Source organism: Lottia gigantea (genome assembly GCF_000327385.1).
Source record: "Lottia gigantea unplaced genomic scaffold LOTGIsca_33, whole genome shotgun sequence".
Taxonomy (NCBI): domain Eukaryota; kingdom Metazoa; phylum Mollusca; class Gastropoda; family Lottiidae; genus Lottia; species Lottia gigantea.
The window spans coordinates 1,257,932-1,285,840 of NW_008709110.1; the positions used below are offsets into that span (position 1 = coordinate 1,257,932).

Genomic DNA, 27,909 nt, shown 5'->3' on the forward strand with positions numbered 1-27,909 from the left:
TTTTATATACAATATACATGTCTATAATAAAAAACAAAAGAAATGATATTTCAGTTTGAAAATTGTATTCAATAGGATTAATGATAAAGTCAGTTCTTATAAACTATAGAATAAGTAATGTATTGTTTCAGCTAGTAAAATCAATATTTCTTCAAGGTCAAATAGAACTCCAGGGGAAGGGGAATTTTTAGGGTTCCAAGTAAACAGAAAAAAGCTGCTGAATACTTGTGAAGAACAGAATCACTACAAAGCCAGATGCATGAAACCTGAGCATTCAACTCTTTATGTCTTTCTCCTTGATATTTATACTTGACAATAAAAAACAAGACTGGTTGATCAACAAAAATTTATTTTCATATATATTTCTTGAGAATTTTGTGGCCTAATGAATAAAGTCTTAACTTTTCCTTAATTTACCCCGACCAAAAATAAAACGACATATTCTATCTACAATAAAAGCTGCCAAGATATCTCCTGCTACAGTCATTAAAACATTATTCCTCAGCTGAAAAATAGAAGAAAATTATATATTCTTTCGTATGTTGTGTATCTTTTGTATAGAAATTTATGATTTTCACCATAATTATGTTTTAAAAGTATATATAATTACAATTATTTAATCTCTATTAACGCCCGAACACTAAAATATAAACAATTTTGAGCTGCAGGCAGGCAATTAGTTTTAAAAAATTTTTAATGGGAATTTAATGAATTTTCTAGCCTTTGTGTGCTTATCAAGAACACTAAAAACTTCTATTATGGCATAATTGTCTTGGATAACAAAACCACATACATCAGACTGGGAAACTTAAACTATGCTTATAGTTTTATTAACAAGTATACTAAGGCTAAAAAACCTCTTTTCCTTCAACAATGACCCACTGATGAGAAATATAAAAATGTAGGCTAAATAAGTATATATGCACCACAAAATATTGACATGATAATCAAAATATTATGAATGTATCCTTCTATCCAGAATAATACTTGAGTTATATGATAACAGGAAGTGAAATGAGGTTTACATTTTTATCTTTTGTATAGAAATATAATCAATACATACTTCAGTTGGTAACTCGACAAGTTCAAATTGTTCTCCTAACTCTGGTATAGCCCCACTAGCCAGACAGACTATAGCCCCACTAGAAACCATTAAACTATATAATAATGGTTTATTATTCCATAAACTTTCCATAAATGGTTCACCCTGAAATACATTAAAGTTTAAATACACGTGTAACATGGTTTGAAGAATAAATCTTTATTAGGAGTCCCATGCAGCTTGTATATATATATATATATATATACAATCAATGCCTTAATCACTTTTTAAAACGTGAGAAAGTGTCTTTGTTTAACTTTTATAATACATAAAAAAGGTTTACTATTTTATATTCAAATTTGTTTTACACTTGAAATATATTGGTTGTTATTAGAATCGTCATGATATGGCTAGAACATTTCAGAAACAAGTTGGACTTTAAAATATTGAAAGAAGAATACAAACCCTATAATTGACAGCGAATGTAGAGACTTGTAATGACATTGATATAATATAAACTGTAGTATTTAATATACTGGGTTTAAATTTAGCCTCTAAATCTATATGTTCTCCTTCTCTATAAGATATAAAATGATTATAATTAATACTAACAAATTATAATTTATATAAAAAAACAACATTATATACAACTTAGGTAATACCTCTTGGCAACAACCTTTCCTGCAGGCTATCAGTTCCATGTAATAATAGATGAGTCTTTCAAATAGAAGTATGCACCATTTATTTTGTTTTTTATATATATATATTTTGAAATACGTAGAGAATTAATAATATTCTAAAAGTAAATTTATAACTTAATTTCATTGTGAAAACAAAAATGGAACAATGATTACTCTCCCTATGTCATTTTTATTCAAATCTTTTTTTTTAATTTGGCACATACTCCTCCTTTAACTTGCCCAATTAAAGGCAATACACTTACTTGCGATTTTCATAAGCTAGAGCTTGTTGTACCAGATATATTAAACTAGTAAAATGTATAGAGAATTGTAGCAATACTGTCAAGATTGTATAAATATTAAATATATTAGGTAGAGGACGTTCTTTTGATAAATGCTTTAAAGGCTGAAAAATAACATTTTCATCATTAGCACACTCTTGACAAATAAAGGTTTGACGTTAGTGGATTGGTTAGGATTGTTTTCTATCATATCATTTGTTTGGTTAATTGAGTTCTAATTTGGGTCAGTGTGTGAAAGTTTGATGACTTATAATTCATATTTACAATGGTAATGCACCAAAAAGGTTTCCTCCTTAGCCAGAGCATTGTGAAATGACCCTTAAAGAACACTGCAAACCTACCTTTGACCTTGATATAAATAAGAAACAACCAGCCAGTAATAAACCCTGCATTGTAGCTTGTCCATCACTAAATTTAATACCATCTAAATATAATACACTTTGACTATAAGCTAATATGAGGGCATTCAATGCTAATATTTTAAACATCTGTAATGTGGTGACTAATGTACATCGGCCCTGTTTGATTATATTACATACTGAAAATATAAAAATAAAACATTTCAAATCAATTGATTTTATTACATAATGAAAATATAAAAATAAAACATTTATAATAAATATTATGAGAAATTATTTTTTAAACATCAACAATAATAATTAATATCAAAAAATTAAATAATAACAAATAATGAAAACAACACATTATTTACTATAAAAACATTTCTGCATAATTGGGAATAGACAAATAAGAAAACATTTGTTTTACACTGTCATTAAGTTTGTATTTTATCATGATACTGATAATAATTAAATCAAGGAGTAACCAACTGCCTTAATAGGAAGCCATGTACGTCATACATACCACTGCTGATAATTAACTCAGAAATTATGGAATACTTTGACATCATAAGAGCACAACTTACCACTAACTACTGTAGATAATTTAGAAGTAAATGGTGAAGCTACACTAGCATCCCCTAATCTTACAACTTTATTTTTCTTCTTCTTCTATCTCTTTTAACATTGCAGCTATTTTTTTCTGGAAAACATACCACTATACGTATCAGAACTGACGATGTACCAGGTAGTTTTACTATTGGCAAATGTTATCTTATTTTGTTAAAAACAATGTTATACTTGTGATTAATTTCCCTATGAAATTTGTTACTATTTTAGACTTTCACTTTGAACTAATATTAAAAACACTATTATTCAGTCATTGAGTGCTGTGAAGATACAACTTTCAAAGTTCACTAGCTATTACCACTTTATTATCATAGATAATTAGCTACTACCACTGTATTGACTACTTGAGTTTTTTATCAATATAAATCTCACCTGTGCTGGAGCTAAATTATCTCCTCTTGCTACAGCTCTTTGTTTGGCTGCTTTACTCATAGATTTATTACTGGAACCACCAGATCTTTGATTTAATTGTGATAATTTGTCTGTTTTAACATCATTATCTACACTACTACCCTATAGTAATAACATTAATAATCAAATAGGAAGTTAAGCCATATATAAATTCAGTAATAAGGCACCTGATACCACTTTTCATTATGAAATACTTTCTCATTTATGATCGATATACTTCCTCACATGAAAAGTTTATTAGCTGCAACCAATGTATTGGTAACATGCTGTGTTGGATTTCGGATTACTTTTTTTATAATAAATATCATAACAACATTGAAACTATTTCAAGATATGATATGATGAGAAATGAATCATTGTTAACTGTTTCATGACTAATGAATACGTATTCTATCAACACTTGCAAAAAAATGCTTTGCTGTCATGAAAATTTGTGACCAAACATAATAGTTTTTTTACAGAATTTTCAAAAATTACACCAAAAAGATAATATAAAAAAAAAAAAAATACCTCTGGTTTTTCTTTCTTTTTCTTCCCAAATTTTTCTGGAGCATTGGCTAATAATGCTACACCTAGAGAAATTCAATTTAAGTATGGTTTACATCAAAGATTTCATAAATATCACAAAAAATGTCAATCAGTTTGAAATAAATATTTCAATTCAAATTAATTCCAATTCTTCTAGAAGTATGCCAAAGCATTATCAGAGAAAAATTTTCATTACACTATCTACTAATGTTTGTAAGGGAGACATCACTCCCTCCCTCCCTTTCTCCGCGATCTGACTGTGATACACATATAATATTATACTTAATACATATTAAACAAATGTCAAACTTACCGACATGAGCATGCTTTAAAGCACCTACATCATTAGTACCATCACCACACATTAATGTTGTATAACCATAAGATTTTAATGATGTTATAATTATTTCCTGAAACAAAACAATTAATAATATCAATAACCAGAAGATTGTAATGGTTTTATTATTATTTCCTAAAACAAAACAATAAATACAAAACAATAAATAATATCAATAACCAGAAGATTTTAATGGTTTTATTATTATTTCCTAAAACAAAACAATAAATACAAAACAATAAATGATATCAATAACCAGAAGATTTTAATGGTTTTATTATTATTTCCTGAAACAAAACAATAAATAATATCAATAACCAGAAGATTTTAATGGTTTTATTATTATTTCCTGAAACAAAACAATATGGTGTTGTTATTATTTCCTGTAAAAAAAACCCAATAATATTAATGTTGAAACAAAACAATGAATAATGTTATAATGTTGTATAACAATAAGATTTTAATGGCTTTATTATTTCCTGAAATAAAACAATCAGTAATATTAATGTTGTATTATTATATTACTAATACAATAGCTTCTAATTAAAGAAAGTACATTAAAGAATATTACCTTTTGTTTGGGTGCAACTCTAGCAAATATTTTAGTATTTGGTAAAATAATCTTTAATATTTTAGGATATTCTGTTTGAAGATATGTTAGAGCCTGAAAGGAAAGGAAATATAGAATAAAAAATTATAAATTTTGTCTTTCATAACAGATATTGACCCAACTAAACTAAAACAAGTTGAAATATCTTAATAACTTACCATAATTTTACCTTACATTTTATATGTAATTTATACACATGTAATATATTACTACATAACAGATAAAAATAGCAAAATATTTCATATATATCTTTAATTTTCAATAACTACATGCTACCTGTACATAAGTTTAATTAAATCAAAATTTGAATTTAATTTTAAACAGTATAAACGGTACATTTGAATAATCTAAATAATAAGAACTACCTCTCCAGTTAAACAGAGATCATATTTATCTATTAAAGATTTTCTCAGGTCACCAGGTATAACAGGTAGTATTATTTTATCATCAATAGATTGCCAATGCCAGTCTTTATCTGGAACAAAATAAATTCTAAAACTATTATTTGCTAAAAAAAAGAAATGTAATAATGTATAAATCATACAGGTATTTAGTGCCAGGTTTCATTAGTTGAATTGCATGTAATATTAATTTTTTTTTTCTTTTGTGACAACCATGTATTATAGGCATGTACATCCATTAAAATTCAGAAACCGTAAGTGCTATACAGAATGTATATCTCACAGTCTCACAAATTTAAAGGAATTAAAGTTATTTTGGTACTTCAGGACCCAAAAGTAAAAGAGAACTTTTTGATTGTGTAAAAATCTATTTAGTTAAAAAGTTTGTTAAGGACATATTTCCACACAACAGTATTTCATTCAAATTCATCTTAAGCAGTGAAAATATCTTTCTACAAAGGAAGATAAAACAAAATTGAGTGCTTATGTCTGCATTCCATGAATCAATAAAAAGAAATAGTTAGGGTATAAGAATAGAGGTAGTGATATTGTTGCAAGGTAAAGAAATATATCATCAATCAATAACTGCTATGAGATCAATAGAATAATAATAATGTTTTTAATAAGTTACCTAGTGCATTGGGTGATGTTAAAATTAATATCTTAACCTTTCCGGACATCTTTAATTCTTTAGAAACATGACAGGCTGTTAATGGATTGTCCCCTGTAATCATGGCAACCTTTATAAATAATCAAAATAGTTTATTTTAATACATATAATTGATGATATCTAAAATATATCTTAAAGAATTTTAAACAATACTGTCTTCTAGCCAGACAGAAACAATTTTTACATTATGGGCTTCAAAAAATATTCCTGTGGCTATTGTTTTTTTAAATAGAAACCATGAAAAATGATAATTAAACTAATGATGAATGTAGGCCAACAAAAAATCTTGACAAGACTGGTTTTAAAAAAATACTATGTTCAGCTAATGATTAATGTTTATTTTAATCATTGATTATGCTGATCATATACCGGGTATTCATGACACCATTTCAGCACATTTGAAATCATCCAGCTGCTATAGTTATTTGAATGAACCCCAGCATCTATAGAAGCAAGCGTTGATAGTTATATGTGTCGACACAAAGCAGACCATGCTTACTCTTTGAGAAACAAATGATGGTACTTTTCTACGGAGGAGTACACTACTATACAACTTTTAGTCTCAATTCTACCATATTTCAGGCAAGATTTTGAATTGTCTTGCTTGTACAGATTTTTATTTTTATGTGTGCATAAACAAAATAAGCTAAAAAAGGCCTAAAAAACTGTTAACTTTTTTTATGCGAGACAAAACTATGGATACTTACATGATGTGAAGCGTTGATAATTTCTTTAACAGATGATTTGGAATCTGATTTTAATGGACAGGATATTATAACAAAACCAGCAAAGTTTAAATCACATTCAATCTCTTCTCTGGGTATCTCTCGAACCTGAAAAATAGCAGGTCAAATATAGGAAAGGCGGCATAGAATTCTTAGCTATATTCAATGCCAGCACCAGTACATGATGAAGTTCTATTTAAAACAGTCTTGATCCACTAAGTCACTTACCAAGGAATAAGAAATATATATGTGAGGGGAAGGTAGTCCATGCCCTGTTTTGAGTCAAACCTTCTTCCTTTATTTCATATTTATAATATGTAGAGATTTAGTACCTACCTGAGAATGTGAAAGTGGTCCTAGATGTTTATAACCTAAAGCTAGGACTCTAGCTCCTCTTCTAGCCATAGATAAATATACCTCATCATAATTAGCTGGTGGATTGATAAACTACAATATTCAACACAATTTACATATTACCACTTACAGTAACTGTCCAGAAGAAATATAATGAGCATAGTCCATATGAGTTGGATTTGATTATACTCTTCAATATCCAAGGTTTTAATAGTAGTTTGTTTCAAAAAAATTTTGGGCAATTTCAACATTACTTAACATTACAATAATTTTGTATTTGTAAAAATAGTAGTAAAATATTAGTTCTTGTAATTTTTTTTTACCAACAATAAATCAAACAATTAACAGTTTTTTCAACATCTCATTCAAAATAGTACAATTGACCTTAACAAATGCATATCTTACCATCAATTTCAAAGTTTCTGGTGCTCCTTTAACAGTCCCCATATACTCAGTATTTTGAGATCCAAGCGGTGTATACCCACATATAACAGACATTCTCTTTAAAGCACTAGCAAAATGGAATCGATGGAATATCTTTAAACCTTGTGGTCCTTTTTTCTGTGGTAATACAGAATCAGCTGGAATAGATGAAACATTTTTCACAGTGGGATGAATTGGCAGCAACTTCTTAGATTGTCTTTCTTTAAGTTATTAGGTAAAATGGTGGTAGAAACTGCTGCATTGAAGCATGCAAATGCATCTGATAATCTAATATTTTTGGTTGTACTCTTTCAAGAAATATTGATCAATATGGTTACAGATAATTTAGATTGGAATATAAAATGATATAAAATATTTCATACCTTTTGTTAATGTCCATTCTACAGCATTTAATGTAGCTTTCTCTAGAGGATCACCCACTAATTCATCATCTAAATGTACTAAAGAATGACATGATGCCATAACCTGTGCTGTAGTAATAGGTACTTCTGTAGCATGTACTATCTCTTCACCACTATAATATATATAGTAATATTCTAGTCAAACTAATACAATCAATTCTCAAACATTCTTATTGTAAGGAGGCTGATTTTATTATATTAAATATTCTATAAAACATTCAAATTTTGTGTTTAACTCATTGTATTTGTTATTGTTTTTTTTTTTTACCAAATTCCATTATTTTGGCATAACGATAGCAACTCTTCTCATTTACATAAATATGGAACAAAAATAAATGTACAAGCCACCACAACTAATGTTCAATGATCCTTCAATACTTACTTTAGACCAGTTACACCTTCAACAACTAAACTATCACTAGTTAATGTTCCTGTCTTATCAAAACAACATACATCAACTTTCCCAGCGAATGGTATACGGAATGGTTCAGTACAATATACATCTATAATACAATAATAAAACAAATTAGGACAGAAGAAAAAATAACAAATTCACTATGATCCTCTCTACCAGCTGGTCCTTGAATTTCAGAATTATCAATATCCATTTACAACTGGGTCAGATATGAGCAAAAATCACCAGAGTGAGATTAAAACCCCCCAACCACCATTTGCAATGAGCTCCAAGGAAAAAATATAACAAAATAATGAAGAGATCTGAGTCAATATGAAGTAAACAGAATCATACTTACATAATTTAGTAAGAGCTAATAATGACGTATTGACTGCTAATGATAACTCTATAGGTAGTTCAGGAGGAACAACTGATGTTAAAATTAAGGTACATTCTAAAAATAACTTATATCTATTACGATTTGGATCTTCAGTACCTGAAATAAATAATACAATGTGTACAACTTCCTATAAAACAGTACGTTATCCATTTAAACAACAATTATGTGAGGATTTATATATAGTGAAATACAATAAATATTTTGAACTGTCCTCTTTTAACATTTCAGAATTATGAATTATTCAGGAATTCTTTCAGTTAATTTCTTGAATCTAAAATCAATAAAATGGCAAAAATTAAGGATACCAGTTGACTAAATATCACACAGCATGAATAAAATGTACTGCAGATTTTAACTTAGTACGGAACCTAAATAATAGCTCACCTTTAATCCAGACATAAGATGCAGCAATGATTGCGAATATTAACAGAAATAATATAAAGAAGAAGGTCTCTAAACTATTAGCAGTCATTCTCTTTACACCAAATAATATAGTTTTCAATAGTTTTCCTTGTGAAGTGTTGAAACTATGTCTTAAAACATATGCTATACAACCATTATCAGTAGCTGAAAGATAATAAAAGATACACTGCTATAAGAATTTTAAACTCATTCTATATCTCTTCAAATTGGGAATGAAAAATGTAGTGTATTGGCACAATGAAGTAACAATCAAAAAAGTTACATTTGTCTTCAATGGACTTAATTGTCAAAAGAAGTACTTCAAATGAAATGCCATAAACTTTGAAGGAGATCTTGACTAGACCTTATCCAAATAATTATGTATCATGTTTAAGTAAAATGAAAACTACATTCTCTATTGCCGCTAAAACAAATGTTGTAAACAGGGCATAAAAATAATGAATCACCTTTTAATCCAGCGCCTGTTTTACTAGGTGGTGTATGTTGTACAACTTTGGTACCACCAAATAACATATGTAATTTACCATCAATTTCTGTATCTAATATATGATCATTATCTAGGTTTTCTACTGCTTCCTGAGTAATATAATAATATACATTAACTTCAAATTCAACTAGGCTGCCATATCATAATGGAATATAACTAATGTTTAAATCAATAATAATTCAGTCAATATTGGTTTATAGTTAAAATTAAAATTGACATTCGACACAATATAGTTAATTTTTAATTACCTAGATCATTTAGGGTTGAAATTGAAAGCCATTCTCTGAATGCAAAGCTGTCAGTGTATAATATTGCCTTGTGTTTGTGAAATGTCTTTTGGGATCAATAAGACATTCGCCGAAGTCTCAATCTACCTTCTTTGATATATAGCAATTATGACTATCCTATAAAGTAAGGGTATATATTCATCAAAGGTAAATTTATGACTGACCTTCATGACTGGTACTGATTCTCCAGTTAACATAGATTCATCTACAATACAGGGTCCTCTTAATAATAATAAATCACATGGTACTATCCTATCATCTTGACATCGAACTACAAAATAAAATCTTTTGTCAATGAACCATACCTTTCACCTCAAAGCTATACAGCTGATATTGGTAGAAAATATTTAACATGATCACCAAGAAAGTATTATTTTTCAAATTTATGATAAATAATCATTTTATAGCGTAATGCTTACTTATTTCATTGCTGTTAGTGTTAAACATACATGGATACAAGTCATGAGGACCAACTGAGTGAGGCATTTGGAGACAAAGTAATTTTCATTTTCAAAGAGTAAACATGACATTGAGATAAGTTACTAATTCAGTGTATTATATCATTGTATTATATTCCTACCTATTGATACTATATCTCCTGGTACCAATTCATCAGTCATTATTTTTATCCATCTTTTATTTCTATACACCTAGAAATAACATTAATATATCATAAAAAATCATTTATCAAATTTACATGTGATATTGGGTCTGAAACACGACATTTACTCACCAATAAAGAATGAGTGACTTGAATGTATTTTAGATAACTTCCTAATTTTACCCAACAGTGTCTAGGATCGCCAAAATTATATTCATGTAATGTCTGGAAAACCACCAGAAGTAGACCTTGAAAATTCAAGGTGAAATTACAAATATACCTGAATTAAATATGGTTTTATTCCCATTTTCCGTATTTCTGCCATATTACGTAGTTGTTGTTGTACAAGTGTGGCTTCAAAAGCAATTAACATGAACAATGTAAAAACACTGTAATACCAATATTCATCTAAACACCATAAACCAACACAAAATACTTGGAATACAAAGAATGGTGCTGTGGCTCTTTCTCGGAATAGTTCCATAAACTGAGGTATATCCATTATCATTCTGAAAATAATACATTTTCAACAAAAAAAATCACATATTCCCCAAAACCATTCATAAAGAAAGAAATAAACAACCATGTTTACAAGGATAAGAATTAAGGTTCACAAGGGCCCTATCTACCCCTTGGAATTGATCTTTAGTTAATCTAATTTGCTGTTAAAATAATGAGAAAAGATTCATTCAATTTCACTAAATTCATGATCACTAGTTGGACGACGTAACCTAGCAAATGAGGTTATGTATAGGTTTCATCGTCCTTACTGTCAAGTTACTGATTATGCTGTGGTCTGTCCTAAATTTCATAATATGAACACAACTGTTTTCACGCATTTTAACATTTGCTTTTGAGTTACTAACTGGTCTTAGGCACTGCATATTATTTCTACTGAAAAACTTCCCAATACTAATCAATTCAGTAGTAGAAATAAAATCTGCAAGATAAAGAATATAGTATTAGAACTAAGACTTTCACTTACGAATTTTTGCCATATTTTAGTTCTACTTCTTTCAAGGATTTATCATCTGGATAACCCTTCCAGTCCATGTAGTGTTGTATTGATTCATTTATTGGAAAGGATACTTGTAAAAATTGTTTTTTCTCATCTTTATCATAAATATATTTTGTTTTTTGGAAATAAAACCATAATTCTTCTCCATGATCAGACTGAAATAAAGTAAGTGGGGTAATTAAAAAAAAAAATAGTTGAGATTTATATTTAACAATTATTATGTTCTGAAAAAGCTGAGTAACAGTCTAACAAAGAATAATCTATGAGATTCTGTGTTGTAATTAACAGGTTATAGTCACCTACCCACCAACCCAAGATGCTTAAGTCAAAACTTTGGGGCCATTATGGTTAGGTGCCCTAATTGACTGAAGGTATGATCCCATTTGGTTGAGATAGTTATTGTACCTGGTACTCATTCACTGGATTTTCAACTCAGCATCCCTATGTCACTGAGTCAGATAAAAACATATAAAAAATGTATCTTATCATTCTAGTGCAACAAATATCAATGTGCAACTGCTTCAAGTTGTGTAATAACTTTTAAGTTTTAAAATTTGTGAATACAGTATACAGATTAAGCTTATAAATTCTGCATTTTCTTGTGCACGTTACCTGATCATGGAATAATTTAATAATTTCTGTAAAACCATTATTTGGTGTTGGTACAACTTTTACCCAGCCAGCTTTATATGGATCATTAACCTGAAAAATAACATATAATATAATAAGCTATCATTGGAGACACATTTATCAGAATTTCAAAGAAAAAGTTGTGGTGTGGTGACAATAGGTGGAGAGGTGATGTGTAGTGGTTTCCACCCTTTTTAGTTTCCTCGAAAGTGGTTCCCATCCCTATTTTAAGTTTATTGAAATACAAGATTGGACATACAAGCCTTTATCTTTATCTATATAATTCAATTATAAGGGGAGTAAATACAATTTAATGCCCAAGGGTCTGGATGAGCTTCTCCATCACATTGTCAAATCCTGATTGATTGGATAGGTAGAAATCCATATGGTTGGGTAAATAATATATTATATCCTCTAGCCTAGTGCACAAAAATCATTAGCACCACCTGTAGCAGACATTCTAAAAAATCATCAATCCTCATAGCAATATCCAATTATTCATATGAAAAGGTACCTTTGAGCATGTTAATGCACACCGGACATCCACAGACCACAGACAAAACAGTGATGTCAACACTTGCAGTAAAGCAACAATAGCAAACGCTATGAGACCTCCCTCAAAATAGTCGTTTATTCCATACACAAATGTCCAGGCATAGAGCCAAGCGGAATATATCAAAATGAAAGGAGCAACATATCCGTGGAACACGACTGGTCGAATATTATAATAGCATAATCGCTGGATCTCTTCGTTCACGGGGGCTGCCATTTTTATTACCGGTATGTCAGCAGCAAATAATTTAAAAGATTTTAATTTGACATAATACAGGTCATTGAAATAGATCACTCATTTTGCCTTTATAAATTTGGCTTTAAAAATTTGGTTAAGATAGTGAAACTTTTATCCAAAATAATAAATAACAAAGCGCGTTAAGTCATTCGTTTCTTTCCGATCATCATTGCCATCGATGCAAGGGAGATAACCATACACAAATTTGACCACAGTTAATGATTAGGATATACGGCTCTGCTTCAGACTATTTGGTTAATGGGATTTATTCAAGCTAGATTTAGATGTTTCACCTAGGTTACCTCGAAAATAGGGGCTTTCGACTTTTGTCTGTGTGTTTGTTTGTTTTTTGAAACGTACCTAATTTTACGTTATTGTAATTCCAGTAACAGTATATTATACTATTAATATAAAGAAATGTGTATCCTATAGAATTTTCCAGGAAAATTCAAACCGACCATTGATTCAATACGCATATTATATAATGGAGCCACATTAAGGGCTATGAATGGGAAGCATTAATGCAGATGAAGGATAGTGTAGGCCTGTGGTTTGATCAGATTCAATATCATTCTGAATATAACAAAAGAATTTCTCGCAACGCTTAGGGTACTTAATTATCGTGTCCAACAACGGCAATTTATTTAATGGACAGCTCTGCCGACAGGGCAGGGAAATATGGAGATAGCCTACTTATGGCAAATTTCACTTATGTTCCACTAGTTTGAGTCGCGCAACTATTTTATGCCTTGCACACTTTTCACCTCACCCGACTGTTTTTCCGAGTATTATATACCCAAAACATGATTGAGGAAAGTTTGGCAATCGTGAAATGTTATAATATATTTTCTTTGTTGACAGGACTGTATTTTTGTTAACTGATTATGTCTAAATCTTATTTGAAAAGTCAATTATTGAAGAAAAAAATTGAAAACGAAAATCATCCGCAGTGTCAGACGATACGTCTCCATTATGAGAAAAATCTAAATATTTCATTTAGTCTGTTATGATAAAGAAATCTAAAAACTATCAGGTTGAACTGAAATCAATCATAACAGCACTGCTTTCACATTCATTGTACGATGGCTTGTATTACAGAAAGTGTTAAATTATTGAGTCTCTTGTGATCTTTCAATCTGAAACTGGTGTTTATTTCAATAGCTATGATGTAAAATATAACACCAAATTGGCCCCACCATGACCGTCATATTTCATATTAGAATTAAAGTCATGAAACTTAATTAGCAATTATCAAGTGTATGGAATGATCGCTCTTTCGGGAAGACGTACCAGAATTTTGCACTAGTGAAGATAACGCCTTTCGATTGTCGTCAAGGGACAAAGTGTTCATGGTTTGCCTATTGACCACAGTAATAAATATTATAATTATTTGTTTATAGGTAGGCTGGTACAACGACAGTAGTCTCTTGGGACTTTGGTTTCTAACCTTGCATTGTTTGTTAAATTAATAAAAGACCCCTAGAATGATTAGCGGTCCATTTATGATAAGTTTCCCCTAAGGTAGACTTGATTTACAAATCTGAATCAATCGTTGTGGGATTCTATGAGAGTTTAGTGGTTTCGTTCGGTGATAAATCTTACTAACAGTCTTAATTAACGTTAAATGGAGCTGTTTTAGTTGTCAGATTTGATGAAATCATTTGAGTACTTCACAAACATGGTTTCAAGATAAAATATAAGAATGGTCTTGGTATTTTAGAATCTGTCTACTTGATATCAGATCAGGTTTACCCGCAATACTATTTTTATTATGTATACATTAAAACCTCTTAAGATGCTGTAAACAAGTCTGTGGTGCTCTTATCTTTATTATGTTCTTAAATTTACTGTCAACGTTTTGAAATTTAATGTCAATGTTCTGAAATCTACTGTCAATATTCAGATATTTACAGTCGACGTTTTGAAAATTTACTGTCAACGTTCTAATATCTAGAGTCAATGATTTGGTAATTACACTACTGTGGACGTTCTGAAATTCGCTGTCGACGTAATGGTATTTACTTCAATGTTATGGTATTCACTGTTAACGTTATAATATTTGCTGTCAATGTTCAGGTATTTACAGTTGACGTTCTGAATTTCATTGTCGATGTTCTGAAATTTAAAATCGACGGTCTGAAATTTACTGTAACGTTCTGAAATTTACTGTCAATGTTCTGAAATAGTCTGTCGATGTTCTGAAATTTAAAGTCGACGGTCTGAAATTTACTGTCAATGTTCTGGCATTTACTTCAATGTCCTGGTATTCACTGTCAATGTTCTGAAATTTAAAGTGAATGTTCTGAAATTTACTGCCAATGTTCTGAAGTTCACTGTCAATGTTCTGGTATTTACTGTTCTCCTTCTGAATTTCACTGTCGATGTTCTGAAATTTAAAGTCGACGTTCTGAAATTTACTGCCAATGTTCTGAAATTCACTGTCAATGTTCTGGTATTTACTGTTCTCGTTCTGAATTTCACTGTCGATGTTCTGAAATTTAAAGTCGACGTTCTGAAATTTACTGTCAATGTTCCATGGTATTTACTTCAATGTTCTGGTATTCACTGTCCACGATATACTTACTGTCAATTCTCTGGTATTTACTGTCAATGTTTTGGTGATTACAGTGGACGTTCTGAAATTCACTGTCAATGTTCTAGTATTTACTGTTCTCGTTCTGAATTTCACTGTCGATGTTCTGAAATTTAAAGTCGACGTTCTGAAATTTACTGTCAATGTTCCATGGTATTTACTTCAATGTTCTGGTATTCACTGTCCACGATATACTTCTGTCAATTCTCTGGTATTTACTGTCAATGTTTTGGTGATTACAGTGGACGTTCTGAAATTCACTATCAATGTTCTAGTATTTACTGTTGCCGTTCTGAATTTCACTGTCGATGTTTTGAAATTTAAAGTCTAGTGTATAGGCCTATCTGTTATAATGATATAAATTAGTTTGTTTATATTTTTCGTCAAAAAACATCAACAATAATAAGACTAAAAATTAAAAAAAAATAAACAAAATAAAAATATGGATGCAAAAACTTTATTTCGTGGAAGTTTTCGACGAATAGAATTTTTTGAAAGAAATTGATTTAGTTACTTCACCTATTCCAACTATTATTACTGATACGATAAAATCCAAATTTGGTAGCAATTTCACGAAATCCAGTTCAAGTCATCTGAAACTCATCAAAACTCACTTAAACCACATGTATATTAACCAATAAAAATGTTTAAATGTGTTTGTGATTTTATTATTTTTAAATGTATTCCATAATATTATCTCCCTTGGGCCTTATACAATTTCTTATTGCTGTGCCTCTCTTTTTGACTAGTCCCATATACTTCTATATTTGTCGAGTTCCTTGCATAATTCCGCTAGAAATCATTGAAATCTATTTCCATTTGGAATGATCCAGGATGGCTTTTGGACTTTGTCTGATAATAGGAGAATGGTTTCGACACTATTCCTTGTTCTGAATTAATCACGTTCCCGTTGACACCTTCCCCGTTTTGATTGAAATGGAGATTCTCTCTTTTCTGTTAAATTCCATCACCTCTGAAGACCTCCACTATGTGTTATTTCCAACAACTTTGAAGCTCATGCATTTTAATTGAATTTGAATTAATAGTAAAGTAGGGAATAATGAAGTGTAGGATCTAATTGTCATTAGAGGTTAATGAAGGCAATAAAATACGTAATTGAATAATGATAGATTCGTATAAGTTAATCTATCGACTATTGTCCCTGGTATAACTCATTAATTATTTAAAATCATGTTTAAAATAGATGCCCAACTCTCTTGAGTAAACTTGTACGTGATTTTTTAATCAGCAATTTGTTGTGAGATATCATTCAGATGTCAATCAGAGCTTAGCTATTTATTGTGGGACACTCCTAGAATATATCGTCGATGCTTAAAACTGTTTTGTCAGTCTGTAATATTAAAGTGGAGGTAATTCTGGTTTACTTCCTGCAAGGTCTGCACTATAACTCTTATACAAAATATAACAGGAAGACACGATTAAGAAGAGATAGGTTTGACTCAAATGCTGTGATTTCTTTTATTAACGTCAATTTTAATCGATCTTAATCCATATATCTCTTTCCCAGCCGAAAAAAAAAACCCCAAAACACCCAATGAGTATAAGAAACCATTTATGGAATAAAACTGATGGAAATATTTTATCTAATATGTCTTGGAGTTATATTCCAGCCAAGACAGATGCCTTGAGATTTGTCCAAAAAAATTTCGAGACAAAAATACATGGATTATTCATCAGTTTCTTTGGTTTCTTTTACATTTCATTTACCTTTTTTTTAGCTTGTAATAATCCGCTTGATTACATTATGTTATTGAAATACATCTAGTAGATTTCCTTTCAAAATATTATCTTGAAATTAAGCTACTTTATCAAGGCCTAGTTTTCGAATGAATTAAATTCAACATAATGTAACTAATTCTCTCAATTGTGTTTACATTTGAATATATGCTGAAATTACTATACTATTTTACTTGATCAAAGGGCTGGTTTTGGAATTATTTGGGACGCCCCTATAACATATAAGGTAGATAGTTCTTTCATTTATTTTATATTTGAATATACATTCTGAACATCGATCTACTGGATCAAGGGCCTGTTTGTGCAATAGACTGAAACACATCAAATATATCAGCATATTAGGGGAAATACTTACTGCACTTACGAGTGTACTGAAACGCCCTTGCTAAATCAATAATTGGCAGATAGTACTCCCAATTTTGTTAGGCCTATATTTGAAAAACCATTCTGAAAACAGAGTTACTGTCAAAGGCCGGACTGTCGAATTAATAAATCATGAAATGGATAGGCCTATAAGATAATAATTCTTAAATTAATATATCTTTAAAAATTTCGAGCAATAAATATTTTGAACAGGAAATCGCGATTTGTAATCTCATTTTAAAGACAGATTGACGGATTGAAAATAACTCCATCATAATAAATAAATAAATAAATATTAACAAGGAGAGTCATTTAGTAACAATTCAGGCCTAGAGCAAAAATATTCACAAACAATTCAATAGGTGATTTGTGGAAAATATCATAAAACAAAAGAATGATGGAGTTGTTTTGTTTGAATATCAAAAGAATATATTCTAATGTGTTATAATACATCTATTATGATTCATAAAGACAATTGTCACTTTCTTTCTTTTACCTCAGATTCATCGTGAGTCTTTAATCAAAGTCAAGATATAAATATGTTTCGCTGATGAACGATCGTCCAGAGCATTTTAAACGTAAAATGTAAAAGAAAAATTGAGATCGATTCAACCTTGTCGTCATTTGTATTGATTGTAGACAAACCTTACATTTAATTTGATTCTGAAAAGCAATGCTGATAGTTGACTTGAAGGTTTTTTCAGTGTGAAGTTAAACGAGTACGTCCATATGAAACACTGAACTTTATTTTTAAGAATAAGTTGGAATGGCACAGTTTTCTGAAAAGACTATACTACTTTTTTCGTTTGACCCCTATTACACAAACAATGTTGTAATATACCAGAAGAGAAATATACCAGAATACTATCTTTTCGAGATCTGGCTTCAAGTTTATCATAATTATATTTTAACAATATTTCGGTATATAGTTGAATTGAATGTTTTGGCATTTATTTCGTGATCATGTCTTTAGATTTCAGTCTATCATAACAGTTTAACATTTCTAAGTTGATAAATCGGTTTTTGTCGATTCTATTGTAATTACAGAATTACATAATAACTTTTGAAATTTGTAGTCTACCTATGCTGTAATTGTTAAGGGATTCCGAATTATAAACATAATATAAAGGTGCCACGATTCATTAAAGATTCTTGTTCATAGTGTTTTTATATATCAAATCTATTTTCATTGTCATCAAATCTTTAAACAACAGTTTTCTTTGTTTTAAACCTAAGTTCCGGATGATTAAAGACGAGATCTATAAGCAAATAATATTCAGCTGTCATTTTATCTAATAGTTTACGATATATTAATTCATTCACTTGTCATTTATCAAACTTTTATATTAATCTAGTGTTTTCATTGATTCAGTCGGGACATCAGGCTTCTATTTCATTGGTCGTCCAGGGACCAGTTTCTGCTGACAAGATTTACGGAATCCCCGACGTGTCATTAATTGGCCGTTAGGAATTTGCCTCATTATTGTTATTTAGATGTTGGCTCTGTTACACATCAATATTTTACAATTTCGACTCGCTTCACTTGATTACCACGCGACACAGCATGTTGAAATCTGAACAATCATTAGGTCATATTCATTCTTGCATACCGTAACATATCAACTTACTGAATCGATTCTACATCATCTTCTACTACAACTTGATTGGTGGTTCCAGTTCTCACAGTTCAAATAAAACAACATTTCTTACAAAACTTATAATATTGTTTCCAACAACTAGTGTTACAAGACCATTGATCTTACCGCTTTCAAAAACTTTTATTGAAAATTATCAACATGCCAAAGTCATTCATGATTCAGAAATGGAGAGGAAGAAAGAATAATTATGTTTATGGAAGAAATGAAGATACTAATTCACCTTCTGAAATAAAAAACAGAAATATGATAGGTAAGTTTTTAACTTATTGGTCCTTTGAATTTTTACTTTTTAAGTTTTGTAGTTTAATAAATATTTTCAAGCTTCATTCATAAAGCATTTTTAAAATAAGCAAAAATTTTAAAACTTTACTTCAACTCTCAGAGGATTCTAAGAATTCTGTTTGAATTCAAAACTTTAAATTTAACCCTTCCCGTTCCTAGGACGTGATATAATATATTATGGCTAATCCATTCCGTATATCACGTCCGCGGAGAGGAAAAGGCCAGATTTTTCAGTTAAATTTTAATATTTATCGATATTATTACGTAATAATGAATTAATAGACGGGGTACGGTGGTGCTCATTTGTCAATATTATAGAAAACAAGAGAAATCAATCGTATCCTCATTATGACTGGAACCTGCTGTATCGAAAAAATCAAAAATCAAAAATTAAAAGTTTTAGTTGTGTGCATTATTTTTATTTTATTATTTAATAAAATCAATTATTTATTCGAGAAAAATAATGTGAATAAAGAAAGAAAAATTTATCTCAAACCAAATTATTTTTCGTATGATGGCGTATAATTCAATTTGTTTCAAAAATATATACTCTGTCTCATTTATACAGGTACAATGTAAAAGCTTTAAAAATATCTGCCTTATTTTTAAAAATCATAATTAAAGGAATACTACCTCTTAAAATGGACATAAACGGCTGGATTTTTTTAATTAAAACTTTCAGATACGTTATGGGATACATTTCTATAGATTTTGGTTTATAGTTTTCCTGAATTCGAGCACAAAAAATATTTCGACCTACAAAAAAGCGGAATGTCCCTTTAAGAAATTTACTTTTGTTTCCCTTTGATTTCTGTAACTTATCAATTAACTTAAAGGACATCTTTACAATTTTTCACTTATTACGAACTTCGTCTTATACCCTGACTCTAATTGCCACCTGTATTGTACTACTACATCTTTTTATAAATAGAAAGAAACACACGATGTTGAGATGTAGTAAGTAGATATAATTGATGCTGTGATTCTATCAGAAACTGTTTGTTTATTTCTTATTAAATTATTCAGTTGATTGTAGAACATGAATCAAGTTGATACGAGATATTTCTCTGAGACTTTGATTTTCTTATTGTTTGATAGAATATAATATTCAGTTATTATATTCTCCTATTACTATAGCTTTTATATTAATATTGCATTGAAAAATATCTTTCACTAGTCACTTTCAGCTTGATTTCCATTTTATCAAATTTCCACTTAGTCACAGGCAATTATACTCACAATAAAGCGTCAAGTAAAAATAGTTTTGAAAAGATATTCTGGTAACAGCAGTTCCATTGATAATTATACATCATTTTATATCTAAAAGATAATTAACTTGTATCTATATTAAAACTGATATACAGAATATTTATTGAAAAAATTTAATCTTACACATAATTTGATAGTTAAATGATCCATCATTCATATCACGGTCTGTAATACTGTTTTAATATAAAATCATATTGATAAGCATGTATATATTAAGTTCTATTGTGATATTCAAATATGTCTATAAACCCGCCCTATCTTTTGAAGCTTCATTTACTACACATTGACATTTGCATTAAGAGACATGTTCACAATCCAGAAGCCCACACAATTAATGTGGCCCTCATTGATCGTTCATAATGGAAATGACTGCATGACAAGAGATTAAGAGCTTTCTGCTCATTCCAAGATCATTTATAGACTTCAACGATAAGACTTGATACAAGATATAGCCTACTGTATTACATGATCGTTCATAAGCTCAGGATATATTTTGAGTATTTAAAGATATCTGTTGATTGAACCCTAATATTTTTCGCAATAAAATTACAATTTATACGCGGGTCACACGAGCAAAAGTTCCGTTTCATTTGCTTTTTGCGTCTAATAATAAATCAATATAGTCAATCGAATCAATTTCAGTTCTACACATGTCAATCACATTCTCAAAATATACAAAACAGTATGTTTCTATACTGTACTTATATTTTCATTCCGTCTCAATACTGTTTATTGTCATGTTACTGTTCTTATTATCTGATTCTACTCTTGTTTCAACCATCAATGCTACATTTACATCTATCAAATTTCATTATATCCTGATGTTGTACTTAAATTTCATTATATTCTGATGCTGTACTTAAATTTTATTATATCATGATGCTGTACTTAAATATCCTGATGCTGTAATAAAATTTCATTCTATCCTGAAATTGTACTAAGATATCAAAATAACTTTACAATGTACTTGCATCCGGTTCGGAGAATCAACATAGTCAATATCGCTTTTTTGTGTATCTATTTCATTTAATCTTGATATTTAAATATCATTTTACATGGATACTGTACTTACATTCCATTATATCTTGATACTGTACTATTCTATATCGGTATTGTACGTATATTTCATTCAATTTCGATAAAATTGGCTTCTTATATATAGTTTTATCTTGTAACTGTTCTTCAATATCTTGACATAATGCTTAAAATATCATTGTATCATTATTCTATCATTCTATTTTGATACTTTAATTATCTTCAATCGTATCTTAATATTGTACTTATAATTCATTCTACCTTGATCTTTTTAAAATTCTTCCTATATTTTCTATCTATTTTTTTTTTGTGCAATCCTTGTTGTGCAAATGCACTATAATCGATAACTACGGATGCAATATATAATATCATAGTTTGAGATACAATGTGTGAAATCTTGTAATCGTAAAAAGATTTTTTCTCTTTCTAGAAGGCAAAGAAACACCATTATCACCCATTGCTGTAAAACCGACGAATGATAAGTTCATTTCGCAGTTTTATGGTTTAGGAGGCGACAGGGTTTCTACACTCAATGGTAATTATTTCATATTTAACACATTTCAACTCATTCATATCTTTAATAGTATTATCCTGGTCCTTATTAACACCAATATTTTATAAATCTGCAGAATATATGATTAGTCCTCCTTAAATACTTGATTAAAAAAAATCATTGCTTTCAATCTACCAATAAGTACTTCTCAGTCTTCATATATTTTCTAAAAAACAGATAGCGTCTTTTAAAGCTACTGTTTTTGTTCTAAATAATTTTTTTAGTATAATTTACAGTTTCAAACTTCAAAATGAAAATTTTTTTGAAGAGGTATAGCTTGGTTCACAAACTAGACATTTGGCAGCATCCTCTTTGACTTAAAATAGCCCAATCCCAATAAATACTTATTTGATAATCTTCTTGATATTTCTTAGATAAACTTTGAATAAGTTATTTAAATACATTAATCATTGTTAATGTCCTCAAATGTAGCCTATATAATATGATATTTATGCAATTCACAAAAGGAGTAAAGAATTATAGTATCTAGGAAAAGAAATGCCGTATAAAATACTGTGTGATTAAAAAAGAGAAATATGATTAAGAAACGAAAAACAAAGTCTCTGGGGTGTGACACTGGATGTTAATATAAGCTCCATTCTCTAAAATAAGTTAAGAGGAAAATTAGAAATCGCTTGATTTAGCAGGGATTTCACGTGATTGAGCAAAATACTGTGTAATTTATTAGATTGGTGATTGTCGACAATTTGAGTCCAAAGGGAACATTTGCAATTCTAACCCTTGATTTCCTTCATGATTAAGTCTTTACTTGTTTTCTAAAGAAAATTTCGAACCTACAAGATACAAGCATCTTAAAGGCCAAACATTTCTCTAGAATCATACCAGGTCAAGTTTTTCTTTCCAACTTCCAAAATACATTACCATTGATAAAAAGTAGTAAAACTATTAGATCTAATACACTTTTTTCGAAGTGTAAGGTATAATAAATATGCGTTACGATAGCAAAAAAAATAAACTAATGCAAAGTTATTCAAGTAACAAACTGATGTCATGTTATTTAAGTAACAGACTGATGCTATATTTTTGCAGTAACTAATTGTTCAATAACAAACTGATGCTTTGTTATTTAAGTAAGAATATGATGCCATATTATGGAAGTAACAAACTGATGATGTTTTATTTAAGTAGAAAACTGTTGCAATGTTATTGGAGTATCAGGTATTTTATTCAAGTAACAAACTGATGCTATATCATCAAAGTAAAAAATTGATGCTATATTATTTAAGCAACAGACTAGTGGTGCTATATTGTTTAAGTAAAATACTGTCGGTGCTATATTGTTTAAGTAAAATACTGTCGGTGCTATATTATTTAAGTAAAATACTGTCGGTGCTATATAATTCAAGTAAAATACTGTCGGTGCTATATTGTTTAAGTAAAATACTGTCGGTGCTATATAATTCAAGTAAAATACTGTCGGTGCTATATTGTTTAAGTAAAATACTGTCGGTGCTATATTATTTAAGTAAAATACTGTCGGTGCTATAGAAATTAAAGTAAAATACTGTCGGTGCTATATTGTTTAAGTAAAATACTGTCGGTGCTATATGATTCAAGTAAAATACTGTCGGTGCTATATAATTCAAGTAAAATACTGTCGGTGCTATATTGTTTAAGTAAAATACTGTCGGTGCTATATAATTCAAGTAAAATACTGTCGGTGCTATATAATTCAAGTAAAATACTGTCGGTGCTATATTGTTTAAGTAAAATACTGTCGGTGCTATATAATTCAAGTAACGAACATCTATCAATATCGAGCCTAGTTTCTACCACAATGGAATAATCAACAGGTTAATGACTGTAAAAATCATTCTAAGACAAATCATCAATTATAGATGATGAAAAATCAAACTGATGTCAATGATAGAAAAAACATAGTCGTCATTGTGATTTTCTTTAGATTTAAATAATATAGTGTGATCATTCCCATAGGTCAGATTTATAGCGTCTTGTATAGTCCAATTCTACTAAACATTGACGACTTCGACCAATTAATAGAGCACGGCCATTGTCACTGAAATTCCTCATTTGGAATTAATATGATAAACATCTCTTTTTGACGCCGTAAAAAAGGAGTGATGTTTAACTAAGTGGAAACCTGGTTATCACTTTCAGTCCCATACGTGGTTTTGCTTCCGCAGAGAGAACATCTGAATATTTTATAAACCAAGCACCAACTGATAAATCGGTCCAAAAACCAAAATCTACAGTCATTGACCAACAAAATGTTTACAATGAAAGGATCGTGTAGAGTACAAAATTAGATATTAAAATAAAATATGTTTAGGTGTAAGTGCGAGGGAGTTGGACGAATGTAGTCATTCTGGCTTTTTCAAAATTTAATTCGGTACAGATTCAGGACCTGATATTATAATTTTTATGGTGCGTGGAATTTCTTTTCTGATTTTGCATATGTTTGATGCTTGCACACAATTAGTAGCTCTTATGTGGCATCGTAAGATCCATATTGAGAAAATTTGCCCGGAAAATTGTTACTTATGATGTGTTTAGCAATGGGCGCAAAGGATGACGCATAATCTGAATTAGCTTTCTCTATAATGAGATGGTATGCTTGATCAAATTTTATGCAGGATATCAAAAGCTGTCCTTTGGAACTCAAAATGTCTATCTGATGGTTTCAAGTTCTGATCTGTAGCTGAAATGAGACTCTTGTGTTTAATGTATGTGATGTGGTAGCGATATTTGCCTCTCATCTTTCCTTTCTTTTAAAAATCAACTAGGGATTTCAATCAATTCACCACCACTCGTCTCTTTTATCTCTGTTTTTTTCTGTCTTTTGTCCGCCAAACATTTGAGAATGTCTAATTACCCTGTTTGATGATAAGATCTTTATTGAATGCACAACTATAACATTACAACCAGTCCAATGGGCTTTTTTTCTGATTTCAAGTATTTAAAATTTTATCAGACACTATCCTTAGAGGATTTAACATTGACTTGATTTCATTTGTTGTTTAGGTTCTGTTTTCTAAACTGATAGAAATCATTATGGAGTTCGATGGTGGCAGACATTCACTTTGGATTTCGAAACAGATTCACGTCGTTCTGTGAACTAATGATTACTTATCAATTTCAATTGAAGTTAAAATTTCAACCATTCTAAACATTGTAATGGCATAGGTTTCCATTCACGAAGCTATCCATAGGGATTTTTAATTCACCACCAATTCAATATTAGTCTAAATTCGCTGTCAGCAATTAGTATGGATCATGACGTAATATCATTACATAAAGGATTACTAATGGGAATGTGATTATATATACGTAGATATCCTTTCGCGGACTCAAAATTAATTCTTATTGCTTGCGATCGAAATTGTATATTTGTATCCAGATTGTAAGATAACGTATTTATTTTGAAAAAGAAGTATATTATTTTGAAATCAGTATACTATTGATTCTCAGACGGTATTGACTAAAACAAAAAAGTCACAGCCAAAAATATCAACAATTTTAAACCAACTTAACACACAATTTAAATCTCTTAAGTTTCTTTATTTTTTTTACTGTAACATTAATGACTTCATCCAGAAATTCTCTATAAAACTCATTCTGGTTCTATTTCTTCTAATACATTATTAGATAAACTCCTCACAATCTACCGCCGTTTTAACATTCACGGTCTACAGGGGTGTTATACTTACGATCGATTTCAGCAAAAAAAATAACTAAGAAAGAAAGAAAATGAGCCCCTATATTTTAGCTCTGTGAATCTGTCTGGTACAAGGTGTTAAGTCAATAAAGCAGTTAACTGATTTATCTTTTGGTTTTGCTGTTCCCTTTCGCATCACCGAGCTTACGTTTTAAATATTTATAGGTAACCCAAGGGAGATCATCGTCTTAGGAGCTGGTGAATTAAACACCATTGTAAATCTGCCTTTGGGGTATTCTTCCGTCGTAATGAGTTTTTGCATTTTAAATCAACGTCTCTGTAACAGATGTAAAACGCGTTAAAGTTTAAACATTGTCCCAAATGAATGCATGAAATATGAGAGATGTAAAGGACGACTGTAACATTGGAGTAATTAGCTAGTTCCTTTGATAATTATCTAACTACCAATCTGGAAAGATTGATATCACTACAAATGCATCAATTCTATTCAAATAATTAAAGTTTTACGCTCAGAAACCAATTTTATACATTCGTCAATCGGCTTCTATTGTATTGAAGATTTTTTAATTGTTTTTAAGTAGTTTTTATGTGCCATCGTATTCTAGATCCTATGAAATATAGTTTCGTATAAGATGATATATCTATTTCTGAACACTGCCAGCAATTAACAGATCGATTATTATATACTTTCAGAATTGAATATGCAAATACCACTCCTGTGTCAGCGAATGAAGAACAATAACTATGTACGAGAAATGTTGGGTGATTTCCTCTCCTGGCTTACTCTAGAACCAGACGACCAACAGAAGAACCACAATTTACCAGGATCACCCTTTCCAATGTCTGTAGCATGTCCTTGTTCTAAATGTATGACCAAAGTTACAAATAAAGACAGCTACCCTTCCCCACCAGCGTCTTCATCTTCAAACAGCCCAGACGACGAATTTGTACCAGAGGACATTCGCATTAACCATACTAATAGCACAAATGTTGATGATGATTTGCTGTTTCGTGGTGAAAGAGACTTTATATGCAAAGAATGTGGTAAATGTTTTAAAAGATCGTCAACTCTATCAACTCATATGTTAATTCACAGTGATACCAGACCCTATCCTTGTCCATATTGTGGTAAACGATTTCATCAAAAATCAGACATGAAGAAACATACTTATGTCCACACAGGTAAGAATGACCGATATTAAGGGGAGATGGGCCTTGGGCAATCTGAAATCCGCCGGCTTCTGGGGAGCCCCTGACAGTCCACGAGAGAAACCCCCCCCCCCCCCCCCATCCCCCTCAGGAATTTTCTAGATGCGCCCCTGGTAGTATGTGCATCTTGAAGTTGACAATGCTCGGCGAATCTGTAGATTGGATATCCCTTCCCGGCATTCCCCGTCCTCAAAAAGGAGAATGTTGATGATAGAAAGGCAAATGATTAATAATAGTTTGTTTTATTCGGTTGAACTTTTCAATTTCAGGCGAAAAACCGCATAAATGTACAATCTGTGGTAAAGCTTTCAGCCAATCATCAAATCTTATTACACATAGTAGGAAGCATTCGGGTTACAAACCATTCTCGTGTTCACAATGCTCCAGAACATTTCAACGTAAAGTTGATCTACGTCGACATCATGAAGTGAGCAACCACCATTGATTGGTTGATATGCAATTTGGACAATATTTCTGTGCTATGTATTTATTTTGTTGATGATAAAGGTACATATACTTGTTTCGTTTAACTTTAATATTATTTAAAATGTTATTACATGTATTCTTAGTATGTGATGGAGGTGTACATCCTTGGATTTGTTATATAACTGATACTATACAATGTAGT

At 30.2% G+C, this 27,909-nt stretch overlaps 3 protein-coding genes across 3 annotated transcripts; 1 reads left to right on the top strand and 2 right to left on the bottom strand.

The window, feature by feature from the left end:
- Positions 1-397: 397 nt before the first annotated feature.
- LOTGIDRAFT_162282 (hypothetical protein) lies at positions 398-12,882 on the bottom strand (the record flags this gene model as incomplete). The annotated part of the gene is made up of 26 exons (XM_009058245.1): positions 398-505; positions 1,064-1,207; positions 1,508-1,619; positions 1,986-2,128; positions 2,366-2,562; positions 2,950-3,003; positions 3,079-3,080; positions 3,883-3,975; positions 4,241-4,341; positions 4,840-4,932; positions 5,244-5,353; positions 5,911-6,019; positions 6,657-6,782; positions 7,011-7,121; positions 7,434-7,609; positions 7,835-7,986; positions 8,256-8,376; positions 8,626-8,763; positions 9,052-9,234; positions 9,537-9,666; positions 10,029-10,135; positions 10,445-10,514; positions 10,746-10,974; positions 11,451-11,638; positions 12,096-12,185; positions 12,628-12,882. The coding sequence occupies 26 exons, from the start codon at positions 12,880-12,882 to the stop codon at positions 398-400; spliced, it is 3,342 nt and encodes a 1,113-aa protein (XP_009056493.1).
- Positions 12,883-23,678: 10,796 nt separating this feature from the next.
- LOTGIDRAFT_79491 (hypothetical protein) lies at positions 23,679-23,924 on the bottom strand (the record flags this gene model as incomplete). The annotated part of the gene is made up of 1 exon (XM_009058151.1): positions 23,679-23,924. A coding segment is annotated over one exon (246 nt), but the record flags the coding sequence as incomplete, so codon positions are not given.
- Positions 23,925-27,088: 3,164 nt separating this feature from the next.
- LOTGIDRAFT_98465 (hypothetical protein) lies at positions 27,089-27,708 on the top strand (the record flags this gene model as incomplete). Its single annotated transcript, XM_009058246.1, has 2 exons — positions 27,089-27,254; positions 27,551-27,708. Coding segments are annotated over 2 exons (324 nt in total), but the record flags the coding sequence as incomplete, so codon positions are not given.
- Positions 27,709-27,909: the final 201 nt, after the last annotated feature.